General features: G+C 54.9%; 1 protein-coding gene across 2 annotated transcripts in view; it reads right to left on the bottom strand.

Moving 5' to 3' along the window:
• FBLN1 (fibulin 1) overlaps positions 1 to 17,192 on the bottom strand; it is a 77,816-nt gene that overhangs the window by 16,494 nt on the left and 44,130 nt on the right. The window contains exons 15-16 of one of the 2 annotated variants that reach the window (XM_027107961.1): positions 4,531 to 4,673; positions 2,375 to 2,506 (exon numbers count right to left, since the gene is read on the bottom strand). In XM_027107961.1, the coding sequence (XP_026963762.1) occupies positions 2,375 to 2,506; positions 4,531 to 4,673 (275 nt within the window). Of the gene's footprint in view, positions 1 to 2,374; positions 2,507 to 4,530; positions 4,674 to 11,998; positions 12,450 to 17,192 lie in introns of those variants that run through there. The other variant, XM_027107962.1, reaches the window with a different exon arrangement.

The raw sequence follows: 17,192 nt of genomic DNA, 5'->3' as shown, positions 1-17,192 counted from the left end.
GGAGCAGGAAGGAGGTGGGGATAGGGAAGCCCAGGGAAGAGACCCCAAGCAGACAAACAAGGCAGCGTCCGGAGGGTACAGAGACCAGAGCCCAGCACAGCCTGGGTCCCACCTCAGCGAGACCCTGCCCCCTCTGGCCTTGGTCCTCCACCTGGGAGAGGGCGTTGGTAAACTCCAGGGGCCCAACCGATGGGACGTCCAGCAAATGTCCTGAGAAGTTGAAGAGGCCGGGCCTACCCAGGAGGCCGGATCACAGGCAGGATGAATTCCCAAGGGCCAGCCTGGGCCCTCCCCCAGCACCAGAATCCAAAGACCGGGGCCCATGTGACGAAGCACAGTGAGGAGAGAGGCTGCTCTGTCTCTGCGGCCTGGGCGTCGCCTCTCACACCAGGGGTCTGTCCTGTTCCCCACCTTACCCCGAGTCACCCTGGGAAGATCGGCCAGCCCCCTTGCTGCCCCCTCTGCCAAAGAAGAATTTGGAAGAGGTGGCCTCCAGGAGCCTCCAGGCTCTGAGATGCCAGGATTTTCTGCCCCAGGGGATGGGTAGCCAAGAAATCGAGACTCCCAGGTTGGTTCTGTTTGGAGTATAGATGCGGCTAGAAAACTGTGCCGCTGAGCACCGGCTCCGGGCCTGGCGGCTGCCCAGCCCCTGGCGTGGGTCACTTCAGGAAGGCTTTAGCTGGGAAGTGAAGGCACACACACGGTACAGAGCCCGCCCCCAGGGAGGCCGCGGCCGGAGACCCTTGCCACTGTCTCTCCACCGCCGCATTTTGATGATCTGTTTATGCGCCGCACACCTCCTCCCACCCCGGTGGAATGCAAAGCCCTTAGGGGCAGGGGCTGCGTGGTATTGACCCATCTCTGTACCCACAAGGCCGGGCCCAGGGCCTGGTACAGGGCGGGCTTGGGAACAATGCAGAAGTGCAAAGAATGAATGAGTGCGTCGGAAGGTTCTGATTCCAACTCCTGTGGTTCCGAGAGCTGTGAACTGCCCCAGGGTGGGCTGTGTTGCAGCCACACCTGCAGGCCCAGCGCCAAGCACAGGGCTGGCTCAAGGTGGGCTTCTGTGGGCGAGTTGACCCCACTTCCTCCTGTCTGCCCTCATCCCCAGGCGCCCGAAGGTCCCTTAAGTGTCTCTTCACCTAACGATGGGGGAAACTGAGGCCCAGGGTAGGCAGTGACTGAAGCGCAAGCGGCAAGTTTTAAGCCTGCTGACGACCAAACTGCACGCCCTCCCCTCGGCATCCCAGTGCGAGCTAATGTACCATTAACTGTAATTAACTAATTATTCCTGCTGCCAACTAGCGGAGGAGGAGCCGGGGGTGGGGGCCCCCCAGATGACTCAGTCATGTTTACAACATGCAAACCCACTTAAGAGCTTGTAAAGTCGCTATAGATGGCTCTTTGGCAACAGGGGAATAACCATTCCCTATCTTCAGCTGCAGCTCGACAACGGTGGTGGCTGGGGGCCTAGGGGACCGGGGTTCTGAGGTCCAACAGCGCCACCTACAGACCATGTTCCAAAATGCTCGGCTCCAGGACCAGCCGAGTGGGCGCTCAAGACCTCACAAAATCCAGGGGGCCTAAGAGACCACGAGGCCCACTCCTGCCCACCCTATGCACGACGAGGAGACGGAGGCCTAGGCGAGGACAGGCCTGGCCCTCAGTTGCTCAGCTGCTTTGAAAACGCGAGTCTACATTTACGTCCAAAGTGGCAGATGTGATGGTTTTCATTCTCCATGAATTTGAAGTCTTTAAAGCGTGACAGTTCAGGAGAGGCACCGAGAACAGCTTCCCAGACGCACCCGCTTCTGCTTCTCCCCCTCCCGGCCAGCCCTCCCTCGGTGCTGAATCTCGGGGTGTGTGTGTGGGGGGGGCTGTACGTGCACCTTGATGCGACTTCAGTCCTCCTACCCAATGACACGCGGGAGGGGACAAGACCGGACACCCTGCAAGGCGAGCCAGGCCCTGACGCCCGTTAGCTATTCCTCTGTTGCACCATAAGAATAAAGATCGTATCAGCTCCCACGATGGGGCAGCTGCGCCGAGTCCCCGGACCAGCGCTCTACCTGTGTGACCTTGTCTGAAATCCATGTTTGAAATCCATGAGATGCAGAGACCTAGTTAATCCACCCTTTGTAGGTCGGGAGACTGAGCCCACAGGGGTCTCCCCGAGAGCTGGCGGCTCCACCACCCTGATGCTCCTCACACTGTGATTGGCTGGGGTGTGTGTGTGGGGGGGGGTTCCAGCTGAGCCCTGAAGGACCAGGGGACTCAGATGGGAGCCGGGCTGGTTCCCAACGGGCCTCGGCTAAGCCACTGGCTGGGAGGACGAGGGGGAGTCTAGGTGGACCTGCCGTCTCCGGCCACTCACCCACGGTCATGCCGTCCATGTAGCGCTTGATGATATCGAAGGAGTCGCGGAGGTTCCCGTCTGTTATGTCGAAGATGATGTCAGCGTGGTTGGCAGGATACGCGGGCGTGATGGCCCGGAGGAAGATGATTTCTGCAGAGAGAAGCACGGCATGGAGAGCGTGCAGCGCTGGGCCCTGTGACCCTGGAAATGCCCCCCAAGGCAATGAGGACCCAACATGAGGGACCCCCTGCATGGAGAAGGTGGAGGGCCCCTCAGGGGCCCTAGATCATAGCCTGTCCCCCCTTCTCATCAACGGGGAAGCCGAGGCCTGGAGCGCCTGCGAGTCTTCCCTAAAGTCATGGAGCTGATCAGAAGCAGGGCCGGTGCTAAAGGAACTGGTGATGATTCGGGAGTCTCCCTGACGCTGGGGAGATGGGGAAGGGGGGTGGATGACGGGATATGGGCGAGAGGTCAGAAAGGGCAAGGGAGCAGGCTGGTCCCCTGCCCCACAGTGATGTGGGTCAGAAGCCACTTCTCAGGCCGGGCCGGGCAGTTGGGTGGCTGTATCCGTCTCCCGGGCCACCTGACATGAAGCCGGCAGCCTGCCCTGGGCGGGGAGCGCGAGGCCCCGATTTACCCCCGCTCTGTGTTGTCTCGGGTCGGGGGGGAATGTCCTCTCTCTGGGCCTCAGTTTCCTCATCCGTAAAGTGAACGAGGCAGCCCGCCAGGGCCTATCAAGGATCCTCTCAACGCTAATGGTCAAGGTCTGGACCGCCTGGGCCTGAGACGCCGACAGGTGTCTCTAACCACACCCAGTTCCCGCTAGAACAAAATCATGGATCGGCACTGGCCAGGAGGCCACAAAACCGGCCATTAGGGATTCGGGAAGGATTTGTGGTTTGGTGGAACCCGTCATTCTGCACAAGGCGAACTGCAGTCAGTGATTTTCTCCGACCCAAGTCCGCGCACCCTGTGAAGATTCTGTGCCTCCCCTTTTCTAGAGGAAGGAGTGGGGAGGCGGGGCAAGGGCCACCGGCTCCCGCAGGCAAGCACATCCCCGGGGTGCCTCTGGTGCCCTCCCACCCCCGTGGCCAGGCTCCACGCTCCGGCATGTGCACCTGCATTACCCTCCAGGACCCCGTTGCCGCGTGTAAACACAGGGCAAACTGTCGTCTTCCCTGAGATGGTCAGAGGGCCCTTTCTTATCACTGTGTCCCAGAGTCTGGCCCGAGCCTGACACATCGGAGGCTCAGTCGACGTTTACAGAGTGGATCCTCATGGCGAGCTCCCCAGAAGGCCTCCACAGAGGGAGGCGGTGTCTGGAGACCACACCAGCCCTGGCACGTGGGCTGCACACCCCGAAGCAAGGCATACGGAGAAGCACCCCGTCCACAGCCCTCTGCCGGGCGCCAGGAGCCCGCTGCCTTGGGACTGCCTGTGTGAAAAGGGGGCTGTGATGGCAGGTCTACACTGCAGGCCAGGAGCTGCCGGGCGCAGGGCACACTGACTCTTTATGCTGGGCTCCCTGGAGCTGGTCTGGCCGCACCAGCCCATCTGCCCCTCGGTCTCCAGGATGATGCTTCTGTGTGCAAATAGCATCAGTCCCAACCCTCTACTGGCTCCCAAGGCCTAGGAGCTGAAGCCCCAACTCCAAGTGCAGCCTCCCGCTCTCACCCTTTCAGGCCCTCTCTTGCCAAGCCGTCTACCACTCCAGCCAGAAAAACTTGGCTTTGTTCCTCAAAGATCTACACTCCGCACTCACCTCCAGATGTCTCCGTTCTCCCCACTTTCACTAAGTTGCCTCCTACTGACCCCTCAGGACCCAGAGTGGAGTCACTGCCTCCTGGAGGCCCCCATAGCCCCGCGCTTGGCACAGAATCAACACTTGATAGCTATTTGTTGAACAACTGTAACCCCTAAGAAGAGACCCCCGAACTGAGAGCTGGGAATGGGCTGGAACGGTACCGCCATGGAGTCTGGGGACACGGAGGAGATGCAGAGGCAGGGAGGGGTCTGCATTCCAAACCCCAAACCCACACCCCAACCAAGGAGTGGCTCCTGCAGGCCAGGCTCTCAACTCCAGCAAGGGGGCTGCCTGGCAAGGAAGCTCCTCCAGACGACGGCCTCCCCCGGGGCCCCTACGCCGGTTCCAAGCCGTGGGAGCGGCCACTCACCTTCAGGGCGGGTGAACTCGCGGAAGGTGGGCAGCGACACGACAGTGTGGGAGATGGTGTGCACTGGGTCCAGCACGCAGGTGACGTCATTGGGGCGGCAGGACTTGATGCAGCGGACGGTGTCTGTCTTCTCTTGGCGGAGCCTGAGGGGAACCACAGCACAAGAAGCGATGGGAAAGGTGGAACCAGCACTTCCAAGGAGACCGGGGTCCGGGGAGGACAAGCAGGTGGCCAGGCGGGACCACCTGTCCCAGAGATGGCTCCGTCGGAGACCCGCACTGGCCTCCGCAGCCCGGCTGCTCCGAGAGGATGCTTCTCTGCCCTTGCTGCAAACTGGACCAGAACCCAAACCCCTGAGACACGCCCCGGTTTCCGTCCGTCCCGGCTGGGATAAGCAAAGCTTTGCTATTTGCCAACTATACGAACTGAGCTTCAGTTTCTACAACTGCAAATCACATTCATTCATTCACTTGCTCAACAAGTGTGTTTTGAGCATCTGCTGGGTGTCAGGCACCAGGGACACCAAAGCAAACAAGGGAGACAGGGTCTGGCTTTCCTGGGGCCCCGGGTCGGGGGGCTGCAGGGGTAATAAATGAGGGAGTGTATGTAAAGCACCCAGCTTGGCGCCCAGCACAAAGCGGTCCAATCTCCAGTGTCACACGATGGACGGGGAGGAAGGAAAAGGGGCCCAAGTTTGTTACAGGTCTAGCGATATTTTCAAAACCTCTTTATCATAAAATAAAACACAAATGCAAGAGCTACACAAAACAAAGGTACCACTGAATGAGTATTATAAGGCAAACCACTTTATAATCAGCACCCAGGTCAGGAAAGAGAGCTTCACCTGCCACCTGAGGGCCCTTCGTGGGCCCCAGACCCGTCTCAACCCCCTCGTGCACCCCCAGAGTAACTCCTGTCCTGACTGTCCTAGCAATCACTTACCTGGGCTCCTTTACATCTGTGTCACGTAAGTGTGCATCTCAAGACACCATCGTTTAAGCTTGTCCATTAAAACATTTTTGTTATATCTTTCTCTTTTTATTTATTTGGCTGCGCCGGGTCTTAGTTGCAGCACGTGGGATCTTTGTTGCGGCATGCGGGCTCTTAGCTGCAGCATGCGGGCTCTTAGTTGTGGCATGAGGGATCTAGTTCCCTGACCAGGGATCGAACCCGGGCCCCCTGCATTGGGAGCGTGGAGCCTTACCCACTGGACCACCAGGGAAGTCCCTGTTATATCTTTCTAAAGTCCTTTTTAACCTTGAGGTTTCCTCTCCATTCCTTCATTTTCCATACAGTTTACCTGTCAGGGAAGCAAAGCATCTGAGCTATGGAGCTTCCGTAGCTTCTGGACTTGCTGACTGCATCCTGGCGGCGCAGCCCAGCGTGTTCCCCTGTCCTCTGCATTCCCTGCCCATTGGCAGCCGGATCCAGACACCTGATCGGATGCAGACCCAGGTCCTTCAGCGAAATGACAGGTGCTGGTGTGTCTTCCATCGGAGGCACGTGGTGTCTGGTCATCTCCTTTCTGTGACGTTAGCAGCTGCTAATGCTCAGGGTCCAGGTCCACTGATTCACCGGGGATGGCACAATGCTGTGGTCCGAGTCGATAATTTCTTTTTCACTTGTTAGTTTGAGTACTTCCCTAAAGAGATGCTTCCCCTCATACACTATCTGGTTACCAGGGGGTATAGTTCATAGAGGAAAAGCAAGATTAATGCTTGATTCTTTCTTTGTGTTGACCTGTTTTCAGGATAAGGAACTAGCGATCATTATCCAGAGGTTATCAGTTGACTTTTTAAAAACATCAGTATGAACTCATAGATTTAAACTATTGGATGGATTTCAACCTATTGCAATCATTATCCTTTACTGGAGCTCACGTTTTCCCATCTTTGGCCACAGGGTAAATCGGGTTGGCTCCCAAGTCCTTTGGACCTGGCCCTAGGAATCTCTGATGGTTTTCTTGCTGTCTGGCTTGACAAGGCGGTCCAGCCTCATCTTACACTTTTACTGCCCCAGCTATTTCTCCAAGAAGTGTTGGGTTTGTTTTGTTTTTTAGTAGAAAATGGTATTTCAAGACCACAGTCTGGATACCAGGACTGCTCAGTCCTACTGAGCTGGTCATTGTTTCTAGGCTTCTTCAGTGGACATTTTTAGAGATAAACTACATCATGAGTTCATACTGATATTGACAATTCAAAACAAGAACCACATAGCTTTTTACTTAATCTCTTCTATGTACCAAAGGAATCTCCTTTTTTCCATATCAAAATCCTCGTTCTTAAGAACACAGGAGATGATAGAATATTCCATACTTATTTATTCAGTATATTTCATATTTAACCCAGTACTCTCAGAACAACAATACTAAAATTACTACCACTAACATAATTAATCAGAATAATTGTTTTTGGATATGTTCTCCCTATTCTACCTACAATTTTTAAATAGATGTGCTATTTCTACATTGTCTGAGCCATTTCTTTCCTTTTTTTTTTTTCTTTTTTTGCCACACCGCGTGGCATGCAGGATCTTAGTTCCCTGACCAAGGATCGAACCCACGCCACCTGCGGTGGAAGTGCGGAGTCTTAACTAGACCGCCAGGGAAGTCCCCATACTTCCCTTTTTTCTTACTGCACTCATTTAGTTGTAGTTCTATGAGTAGTAACTACGTTTAGTGCTTGCATGTTGACAATTTCGCATGTTGATAATAGTTTGTGCCCTTTGTACAGGAAAGTCTGTTTTGTTGGGTATAAAATCCTTGGCTTACATTTTCCTGAATATCCTAAGTATTCATTTCCTTCTGGCATAAGTGTTGCTGTGAAGAAGTCTGATGATAATATAATTTTTTCCCATATAAGTCACTTGCTGTTTTTGCCCAAAAGCACAGGGATTTTTTTGTTTTCTCTTTGTCTTGGTGTTGGTTGCTCTGAGTCAATATCTTCAGGTATGTTGGGTGTTCTTTCAATATGGAATTTCAAATCTTTTTCTTAAAATTTCTGTAAAGTTTCTTGAGTCATCATTTTTAGTATTTATTGCTCCCCTCCCTTGTTTTGGGTTAGTTCTTTGGAGATTTCTATTATCTGTATGTTGGATCTTCTTTGCCTATCTTTAATATCTGTCACTTTCTCTTCAAGCCTTTTCATCTCTTTCATTATTCATTTTTCAATTTATAAAATTTTTCTTCTTTTCAACTTCTCCTTAAGTATTTATTTCTGAAATTGCTTTCTGCTTTAATTTTAAATTATTTCTTGAGTTCCATTACTTCATTTCTTGGTTTTTCTTAATTCTGGCTTACATTTTTCCTTCATTTTTGGTAATTTTCTCAATCCTTTTAGTTTGTTTTGATATAGGCTACAGTTTTGATCTAGTCTGTGAGCATATCTTCCTGGTGTACTTTCATTACCCAGAAGGATATCATTCTGTTCTTTATTCTCTTTTTCCCTACAATATCTTTTATGAGATTTAACCTGGATAATTTTGAGTTGATCATTTTAATGTGAAATTAGTTTTCCTGAAATTTGAGAAAGAGGCGTGGTTCACAGTGGTTTTTCAGACCTCATTGATGTCTCTGCTGGACAGCTGCACACATCACTTCATTTAACCTTCACAGCTTTTTCCTCTACACCACACTGCCTCCTTCCTTAGCTAATAAAATGCTTTGTTTTTCACTTGGGAATTTTAGAATGGGGCTGGTATGCAGGGCTTTCTGAGAAGAGGCTAGAGTAGCAAGCTGAGGAGCACTGACTCATCCCGGTATCCTGCCCCCTTCACAGCATGGGGCTGCCCTTCTGAGAGCAGACTCCAGAGCCAGGCTGCCCGTGTTTGAACCCCGGGCCCACCTTACATCAGCACTGGGACTTTGGGCAAGTTACTTAACCTCTCTCTCCCCGATGTCTTCATTGTGAAATGAGGATCATAACAGCACTTTCCTCACTAGGCTCCGTGAGGGTTAGTTAAATGCTTGGCACAGTGCCTGGCTCACAGACAGCAGCATCCAGGTGTTAGCTGTCATAGTTATTATTTTCATCAGTATAATAATGATAATCATAATTATTATCCTCTACCCTTGGGAGCCTGATTTGGTACCGTGACAGTCAGAAGGGCACACACATGGGAATTCCCTGGCGGTCCAGTGGTTAGGAATCTGCACTTTCACTGCCAAGGGTGCAGGTTCAATCCCTGGTTGGGGAACTAAGATCCCAGAAGCCACAAAGCACACTGTGCTTTTTGGCACAGCCCCCCCCCCCAAAAAAAAAGTGCACACGCAGGTCCAGGAGTCGGAAGCGATGGCAGCTCTACAAACCCTCTGAACTTCTATTCCCCATTTAAATCAAGATCCAAATGAACACTCAAGTACCTTCCAATGAGGGGAGAAACCAATACTTATTAACTGCCTACCACATGCCAGACACTGCCTCGTGTGTAAGTAACTTCACGTAATGTTCAAAATAATCCAGGAAGTGGGCCTTGAAGCTCTGAAAGGCAAATGACTTATCCGAGGTCACAGAACTAATAAATGGCAAGGAGGACATTAAAACTCTTGTGTTTTTGTTTGTTTGGTTGGTTGGTTTCTTCTGCACTGTGTGATCTCAGCAGGATGATCCAGGAATACTGCTAAGTGGCCTCAAGGAACTGCAGGGAGGTGAGCAGGCAGGTAATTCAGATATCATCCCCACATGTGCTCTCAGGTACACACAGAGAAACATCAGAGGTGTCCTGAAATGGAACAGGCCACCTTAAGAGGCAGGGAGTTTCACAGACAAGGGCAAGTGCAAACAAAGCTGGTGGGGATGTTGTAGAGGGGATTCTGGCTTCTAAAGCCCCTGAGAATTCCCCCCCCCCATCTTAACACTCCTATGGGAAAAGTGCTTCTGTGGCCCGAATAATCTGGACCATGATAAAAGAATCACTGAATACATGAGGAATCCCTGCTGTGTCTTGCTGATTTCACAGAAGAGGTAATACTTGAACTAAACCTTGAAAATACTATCCACCAATCCATCATCCAACCATCCATCCATCCATCCATCCATCCACCCACCCATCCATCCATCCATCCACCCATCCATCCATCCATCCATCCATCATCCAACCATCCATCCATCCATCCATCCATCCATCCACCCACCCATCCATCCATCCACCCATCCATCCGTCCGTCCGTCCATCCATCCATCCATCCACCCATCCATCCATCCGTCCATCCATCCATCCATCCAACCATCCATCCATCCATCCATCCATCCATCCATCCATCCATCCATCCACCCATCCACCCACCCATCCATCCATCCATCCACCCACCCATCCATCCGTCCGTCCGTCCATCCATCCATCCATCCATCCATCCATATGTTTACTCGGATGTTTACTGAGCTCCTTCCACAGGCCAGACATTCTGAAAGTGTAGAGAACACAGATACAATCCCTGCCTTCCAACAGGCCCAGAGAAGTGGGGATGATAAAAAGTAACGACAGGGTAACTGCTCTGATGGAGTACACCCGGCGCTAGAAGAGCTCAGCTTCAGGAGAGGTTTCGCTGAGGACGTGGCTTCAGGGAGAACGGCAGTTTGCAGGAGGATGGCATGGTACATGCTAAAGCCCAGAGAAAGTGCATGCGGAGAAGGACAAGAGCCCCGCGTGGCTGGAACACAAGCAAGGGGGTGAGCTAGAGCGGGGAGCGGGAGGGAGATGTAGCTGAAAAGATGGGCAGAGGCTGGAGTAGGCAGGGCCTCGAATGCCATTCCAAGGGAGTTGGGCTTCATCTGCTAGTGAAAGAATCATAGAGGTTTCTAAAGAGGGGAGGGACATAACCAGATTGGTCCTTCAGAGAGGTCCTCTGGCTTCAGCTTGGAAGATAGGAGACTGGAAGCCAGTCCAGACCAGAGATGCTCAGAGAGGGGTCTGGGAGACAGTGGGGGCTTGGAGATGAATGGCTAGGAGCATGGCGAGTTAACCGCTGCCTCTGTCATAGGGCACTGGGCATAGTGTTAACTGTATACCCGTCCTCTCCACTAGACAGCAAGGTGGGCCCCTTCCCCATTTTCCTTCCATGTACTTGTAGGAAGGACCTTAGGATCCTCCAGTAACCTTTACTTGATTCCTCTTGACATTCTGCCTTCCCTTCACATTTCTGCTTGAAAACAGAGCCAGCAGCCACAGAAATGCTAGACTTGCAAAGCAATGTTGGCAGGAAGTCATCCATTCCCCCAACAGACAGGGGTAGAGCACCTACTGTGCGCTAGGCCCTGCCGGGAGCTAGCGACACGGCACTGAATGAGACAGACTTGGTCCCTGCCTTCATGGAGCCTTCTGGATGGTGGGGAAGACAAAAGCAAAACAGATAAATAGGAACTGCAAACTGTGATGAGCATCCCAAACGCAGTGTTATGAGAAAGACTGACAGAAAAACATAACCAACGGATGTCAAGGGAGGCCCAGCTGAGACAGGAACATACAGGCTGAGGTTTAACCAACATTCAGGCCAAGCGTGCAAAAGCATGTGCAAAGGGCCTGAGGCAGCAAAGAGCTGGGCAGTGTGGCTCCAGGGAGGTGAGCGAAGGGAGAACAACTTGAGGTCAGGCTGGAGATGGACATTAGCACTAAATGATGCAGGGCCTTGAGAGGCACGTTGGGGACTGGGCTGGGATCATGGTGGAAGAGTCAAAGCTGTGTAGTCAGCAGACCGAGGTTCCAACACCCACTGTGTGATCTTGGGCAAATCGCTCGCCCCCTCTGAGTCTCTCCTGGGATGAAACACCCACCCCACAGGATGGGAAGCAACGCATATGAAGGACCTGACGCTGGCTTAGGGGTTCCCATGAGCGGCACATTCATCGTGCTGTCCTTTGCCTCTTCCTGGTACGAAGCTGAGAACCTTCGTGGAGGGAACCGACCTCACTTAGGTAAGGGCTGCATCCAAGATGCTGCGATTGCGTTCAGTGTTTTTCCACAAGTTCGGGCCTCCCATCAAGACAAACAGAAAGGGAGGTTTGAGTCTCACGATAGAGCTTTTTTGCCTCGGTTAAAGGCTCAGCTCCTGGTGACACAGTAAGGAAACGAAGCTGGGGCCAGTAGACCTGGCTCTACCACAAATGGCCCACGTCACCTTGGCCAAGTCCCTCCCCTTCTCTGGGCCTCAGTTTCCACATCTGTGAAGTGAGAGGGGACGGAGGTCCATCAACCCTGGGGGCCTTGGTCACCTCGTCCTCTGGGCTAAACACAAGCGGAGGAGAGAGAATCACGTCAAATGAAACACCCGAGCCTCGTTCTCTCCGGGCCTGGGCTCCCTGGCGGCGTGGGCTGTGAGGCCCCCCAACGGGGGCTCCTGGGCGCACACCCCTCACGGAAAACACTCCGTGGTCACCCTTGGGGGCGCCAGGCATTGCTCGGCTGCCCCCTCCCCACCAGGGACAAGCACAGAGACACCCGACCACGCCAAATAAAACCAAGGCACGCCAGCCATGCTGTGTGGGATCGTCCGCTGAACCTTTATTCGGATCCCGGAGGGGAGGGTGAGGAAAGCAACAAGAGGGGGCCCCCCACGGCCCAAAGCGCGTGCTCAGAGCTCTGCGGACACAAAGATGTAAAGCTTGGCCACAAAGGAGCTGACGGTGCCGTGGCGAGAGAGCTCCATCCTGACGGTCAGGAGCAAGTCCCTGGGCTCGGGGACGGGCTTGGTGAGGGCCACCACCCCACTGTGGTGGCTCACCTTCTGGGTGGTGAAAAAGCCCTCCTCGTTGCCGCCGGTGATGGCCAGCTGCATGCTGTCCCCGGGGACGGCACTGGAGGGGCCCATGCGGAAAACCACGGCGGGCACTTGGATGTTGGTGGGGAAAGAGAGGTGGTAGTAGGTTATTCGCAGAGGCAGCTTGGGGCACTCCTGATTCTCATGGCAAGGCAAGCGCTCGCAGCGGCTGCAAGAAAAGTGGACAGAGAGAAAGAGCGTTAGGGCCCATTCAGCAAGCGGAGAAACAACAGAGCATGGGGGCGGGGAAGCGGGGGCTCGCTGGGCGGGGCCTCCCGCCGCCCCTCTGGCCAATCAGCCAACGGGAAGAGCACCCCTCACTCACCTGTGGGAGGTGCCGGGGACCTCCGGGCCGCGGGCTCAGGCACTAGCCTCTTCCAACACCCTCAGGGGGCGCTGGGTGGCTGGGGTCAAGGGTCGTGCCTGGAGCGAGACGTGTCCCCTTCTCACTGGCAGAGCCCCACCCCGGGCTGTCCTCACCAGGCACACCCTGCCCTCTGAGTGTTGTCCAGGCTCCTGGCTCCTCACCCAGACAGTGGTCAGGGCGACACAGGGCTCCCGAGCGGGTCTTGGAGACGACCCCCGACGTGCGTGTCTGTCTGCACGCCGGCAAGCACGGCTGCTGCCGCTTACGGAGCGCACGGCTACTCGTCACCACACCTCCGCTAGTGTGATCACACCCCTTGGGGATGGGGGGCTGAGGGCCATTTTTCAGATGAGGAAACTGAGGCTGAAAAGAGTCAGTGGCCTTCCTGAGGTCACAGAGTGCGTGGGGAAGCTAGATTTGTGCTCAGGCAGTGAGGTCTGTTCCCCATCTTCCCCCACTCCCTGTGCTCTAGGCCCAGTTCCCTGTCTGTGTCCACAGGGCCAACCAGGGCTTGAGACGGAGATGGAGAGATGTTCTAACTTCCGGTGACAGGATGCGGACAGGTTCTAACTTCCTGTACAAGGATGGAGACAGGTTCTAACCTACTGTCACAGGACGGGGGCAGGTTCTAACGTCCTGTGACAGGATGGGGACAGGATCTAACTTCCTGTGACAGGACGGGGACAGGTTCTAACGTCCTGTGACAGGACGGGGACAGGTTCTAATGTCCTGTGGCAGGATGGGGACAGGTTCTAACGTCCTGTGGCAGGATGGGGACAGGTTCTAACGTCCTGTGACAGGATGGGGACAGGTTCTAACGCCCTGTGAGATAAGAACAGGGCCTATCTTCTGCCTCCTGAACTCCAGGCCCATCACACTCCGAAGGCAACTGCCTTAGGAGCAAAGCCAAGGTGCGGAGCCCTGCGGGACCTGACAGAGCACGTGTCCCAGGAAGTTCTGCCATCTTGACTGTCTGGCTTCTCCAACCACAAGCATCTACTGTCCTAGTCTTCTATCATGCCTCCATTTCAACTTTTTTAGTTTCCACGCCTCTCGTCAGGTGACTAGGACTTACTTACACTCGGCATTTATTGTGAGCGCTGTCTCTTTTTACATCCTATGCCCAGGATGTAAAATCCTTTCTTTTAGTTGGCCATTTACCATTCTGAGCTCTTAGAAAGGGCAGCCCTGGGAATGAGCTCCACGCTAGTAAAGGGGTGTGGAGATCAGGAACACCGAAGAGGAGGGTCCTGCACGGGAGGGGGCTCAGAGGCAGGGGGAGAGGGAGGAAAGAAGGCAGGCGTGGGTGCTGCTGAGGGGCAGGCCCCTCCCCCAGAGACACCCAGGTCCAGGCCAGCTGGGAGTGTGCCAGGCGACTGCGGAGAAACCGAGGGACGGGGCCTGGCCTCATGCTGGGTGCATCGGGGCTTCTCCTTCCCCAAGCTCACCTCACTGTCCCACCCGGTTCTCCTTATCCTACTGACAGTGAGGAGACACACACACACACACACACACACACACACACACACGCGCGCGCTCACACAGACACACACACAGAGACACACACAGACACACACACACACACACACACCACACACACGGCCCAGCTGCTTCAGGAAGGGCCTGGTGGATCTGGCCAGCAGGTGGCGCCAGGGTCTCCTGCATGTGCGTTAAAGTTTTCCCACGTTTCCCGTATCCAAGGCCAGGATTTTGATTCGCCAGAGGATTAACCCGGCACGGGTGGAAGGCAGGGAACATGAGGTGTGCGTGAAGGTCTGGTATCACACACCAGAGAGCTGGATCCTCCTTCCTCCTTGATGGTCTCCACCCACCCCCAACCCCACAGGGTCACCAAGCAGAGCCAGCCCTTCCTCACTCTGGGCCCTTCTGGGCCTGGCTCCTTTCAGATGGCTTGCTTCCCAAGGGTGGGGCTGTGGCTCTCTGGCTTCATCTCCAGGACCAGCTCGACACCTACGTGCTTTCTACCTGCACACGAGTAAATATGGGCCTGATTTTCCTGGTCAGTTCCAACATCAATTATCCTATCCTGCTCTCCCCCATATTTGTTGAAACATCTCAGAAATTATAACAACGGCCTCTGGCAAACTGCCTGTCAGCCTGGGGACGGCAGCAGAGTCTTTGTCAGCCGGTATGTCTAGACAGAGGAGGGGCCGTCGCCACTGCATCTATTACGGAGCAGAGGAGGCCCCGACTCCCGGGACCACGCACCTTGGCTTCCGTCTCGACCCGCATGAGAAACGATGTGCCCCGATTTTTCAGTTCAACGAATTTGATCGGGACACCCCAAGTTCCATGAAAATGCAATCATTGAAGGCCACCACACGCCAGAGAAAAAAGGTCCTCAAGGCCAGTCCCTTCTCTCGGGAGGCATGGCCATTCTGGCCGCCCCCCAGGCTGTCTGATGCCCGCAGCCGTCCCTGCTGGCGGTTCCCTGACTTTCAGGCTCCTGTCATTCTGGACACAAGCCCCAGGAACCGGCCGGGGCAGGGCTTCACCCGCTCCGTCCACCCGCATTACCACCTGGGGCCGAACAGCTGTGCCAGCCAAGGCTGCCCAGCCTTGCTCTGGCTTCCAAGACCCCAGGTCTCAGGGGGCTGCCCCACCGAGGGGGTAAAGAGGATGTTTTCGGTCCCACCCCAGGCTCTGCAACACTGAACATTCCTCCTGTGGGGAGGAGGGAATTGTGTGTTTGGGATCTTAATAGCCTGGTCAGTCCGTGAGGCCCAGCCCTGTGGTTTGCGGCCCAGCCTGCTGGGTCATGTTCCAGTTACCACTGGCCAGAAGGAGGCTGTGTGGAGAGAGGGAAGGCTGAGGCCCAGAGACAGAAAGACAAAGAGACACACACAGAGAGAGAGAGAGAGAGAGAGAGAGAGAGAGAGAGAGAGAGAGTCAAGTCTTGCCTGTAAAGGCTCCCTTAATGTTAACCACAGAAGGGCCAGTTACTGGGTCCTTCCAATGCAGCCTTTTTAAATTTTACAAATTGCTTCCGAAGGTCAGATAGTAAATTCTTTAAGAGGATTTTTGTGGAGAAGGAAAAGGGCTGAAAAGTAGAAAACTCCAATCTGAGGGGTCTGCAGTGCTGAGAGGGGCGGCCCCTCCGCACCTGGAGCACCTGGAGCTCTGGCCTGAGTCCTGCCCACGCCGGTCTACATGACGTGTCAGTGATCTGTCACCGTGCTCACCCTAAGCTAGCGGTGCTCCTGTGGTCCCAGAGTAACCCCCCCAACTGGGACGAGGCAACCAGGATGAGACCCCCTATGGCCCCTCAACCTGGGATTCCAGGCCCGGCCCTCACTTCCCGTGCCTGACGCGGGGCTCCTGGCGGGTCCGTGATACCTCAACAGGGTTAACAAAGGAGAAACTCTAACTAGACAGATTGCCATGTGCAGCAGGCACGGCCCCAGGACCACACAGCCCTTCAGGAACCCATGCCTCGTCTTCCCATCTAAGGGCTGAGGGACCCTAGACCTTCCAGTCACACAGTCAGCCCACAGGCACACAGTCAGCAGCAGAGCGAGGGCTGCAGAGTTGCTCTGAGGAACCTCTGGATTCTGAGGATGAGAGAACAGGGTGGCCAGCTGCCATCCTTCTCACCACCACTGTTGTCTGGGCACCAATGCTGGCCGTGGGCTGGGCACGTGGGGCGTTACTGCCAATCCTCCAGGCACTGACAAGCAGGTATTGTCAGCGCTGTGTTACAGAGGCAAAAGGGGCCCTTGGGTGACCAAGACCCAAAGTCACAGCACCGAGGAACAGGAGAGCCAGGCCCGGAAGCCAGGATGGGACCCAGCCCTGGTTCCTTCTTCCTCCGGGCGGCCTCCCAGGCCATGCCCCAACCTGGACACCAGGGCCCACCTTCCCTCCATCCATAAATACTGGCAGTAAAACACGCCTTGGGGCGCCTATCCATACCCCCCAGGGCTGAACTCAGAGCGGTACGGAGGTGGCTCAGCCCCACAATCGCAGGTCACCCTACAGGAACACAGGAGGGCGGTATCACCGCCCCCTTTACAGCAAGAAGCTCACGGGACCTGGTCACGGTCAAGGTCAAGGGGCCTGGAACGGACTGAGCGTAGGAGGCAAACCTAAGCGAGGTGGACATTCATCTCAATGCCAGACAGCATCTCCATGAGACCCGAGAACAGCCACAGGGGCTCAGTCAGGACCCTCAGGGCGGGGACCACACCTTCTCCCAGCTCCACTCGCCTCCCAGCCTCTGCTCCGGCCGCTGGGTGGCGCTGGTGAGCGGCACGTTGGTCAATGGGGCCACAGTCTTCCCTGGAGAGACTGCTTGGAGCCTCACCCTTCCCCTCTCACCTTGACTGTGGGTAGGGGCTCACTTCCTGCCCTTTTAATACAGAGAATGACGGAGCCCCCTCTTTATCACCCCCTGGGGGTCAGGCTGAGGAACCCATGGGATGGAGACAGACCAGGCCCTGGAGCATCAATCCCTCGGTCAGCAGAACGTGGTTCCTCGCTGAATACCCCATATTCACGGCCAGGACTCCAGGCTCCCCTGGCTAC

The sequence above is a fragment of the Aethalodelphis obliquidens genome, unplaced genomic scaffold (genome assembly GCF_003676395.1).
Source record: "Aethalodelphis obliquidens isolate GAN/ISIS:26980383/991018 unplaced genomic scaffold, ASM367639v1 scaffold8, whole genome shotgun sequence".
Classification (NCBI taxonomy): Eukaryota; Metazoa; Chordata; class Mammalia; order Artiodactyla; family Delphinidae; genus Aethalodelphis; species Aethalodelphis obliquidens.
Note: the sequence above shows the minus strand (reverse complement) of the source record. Positions and strands in the feature narration are given on the sequence as shown.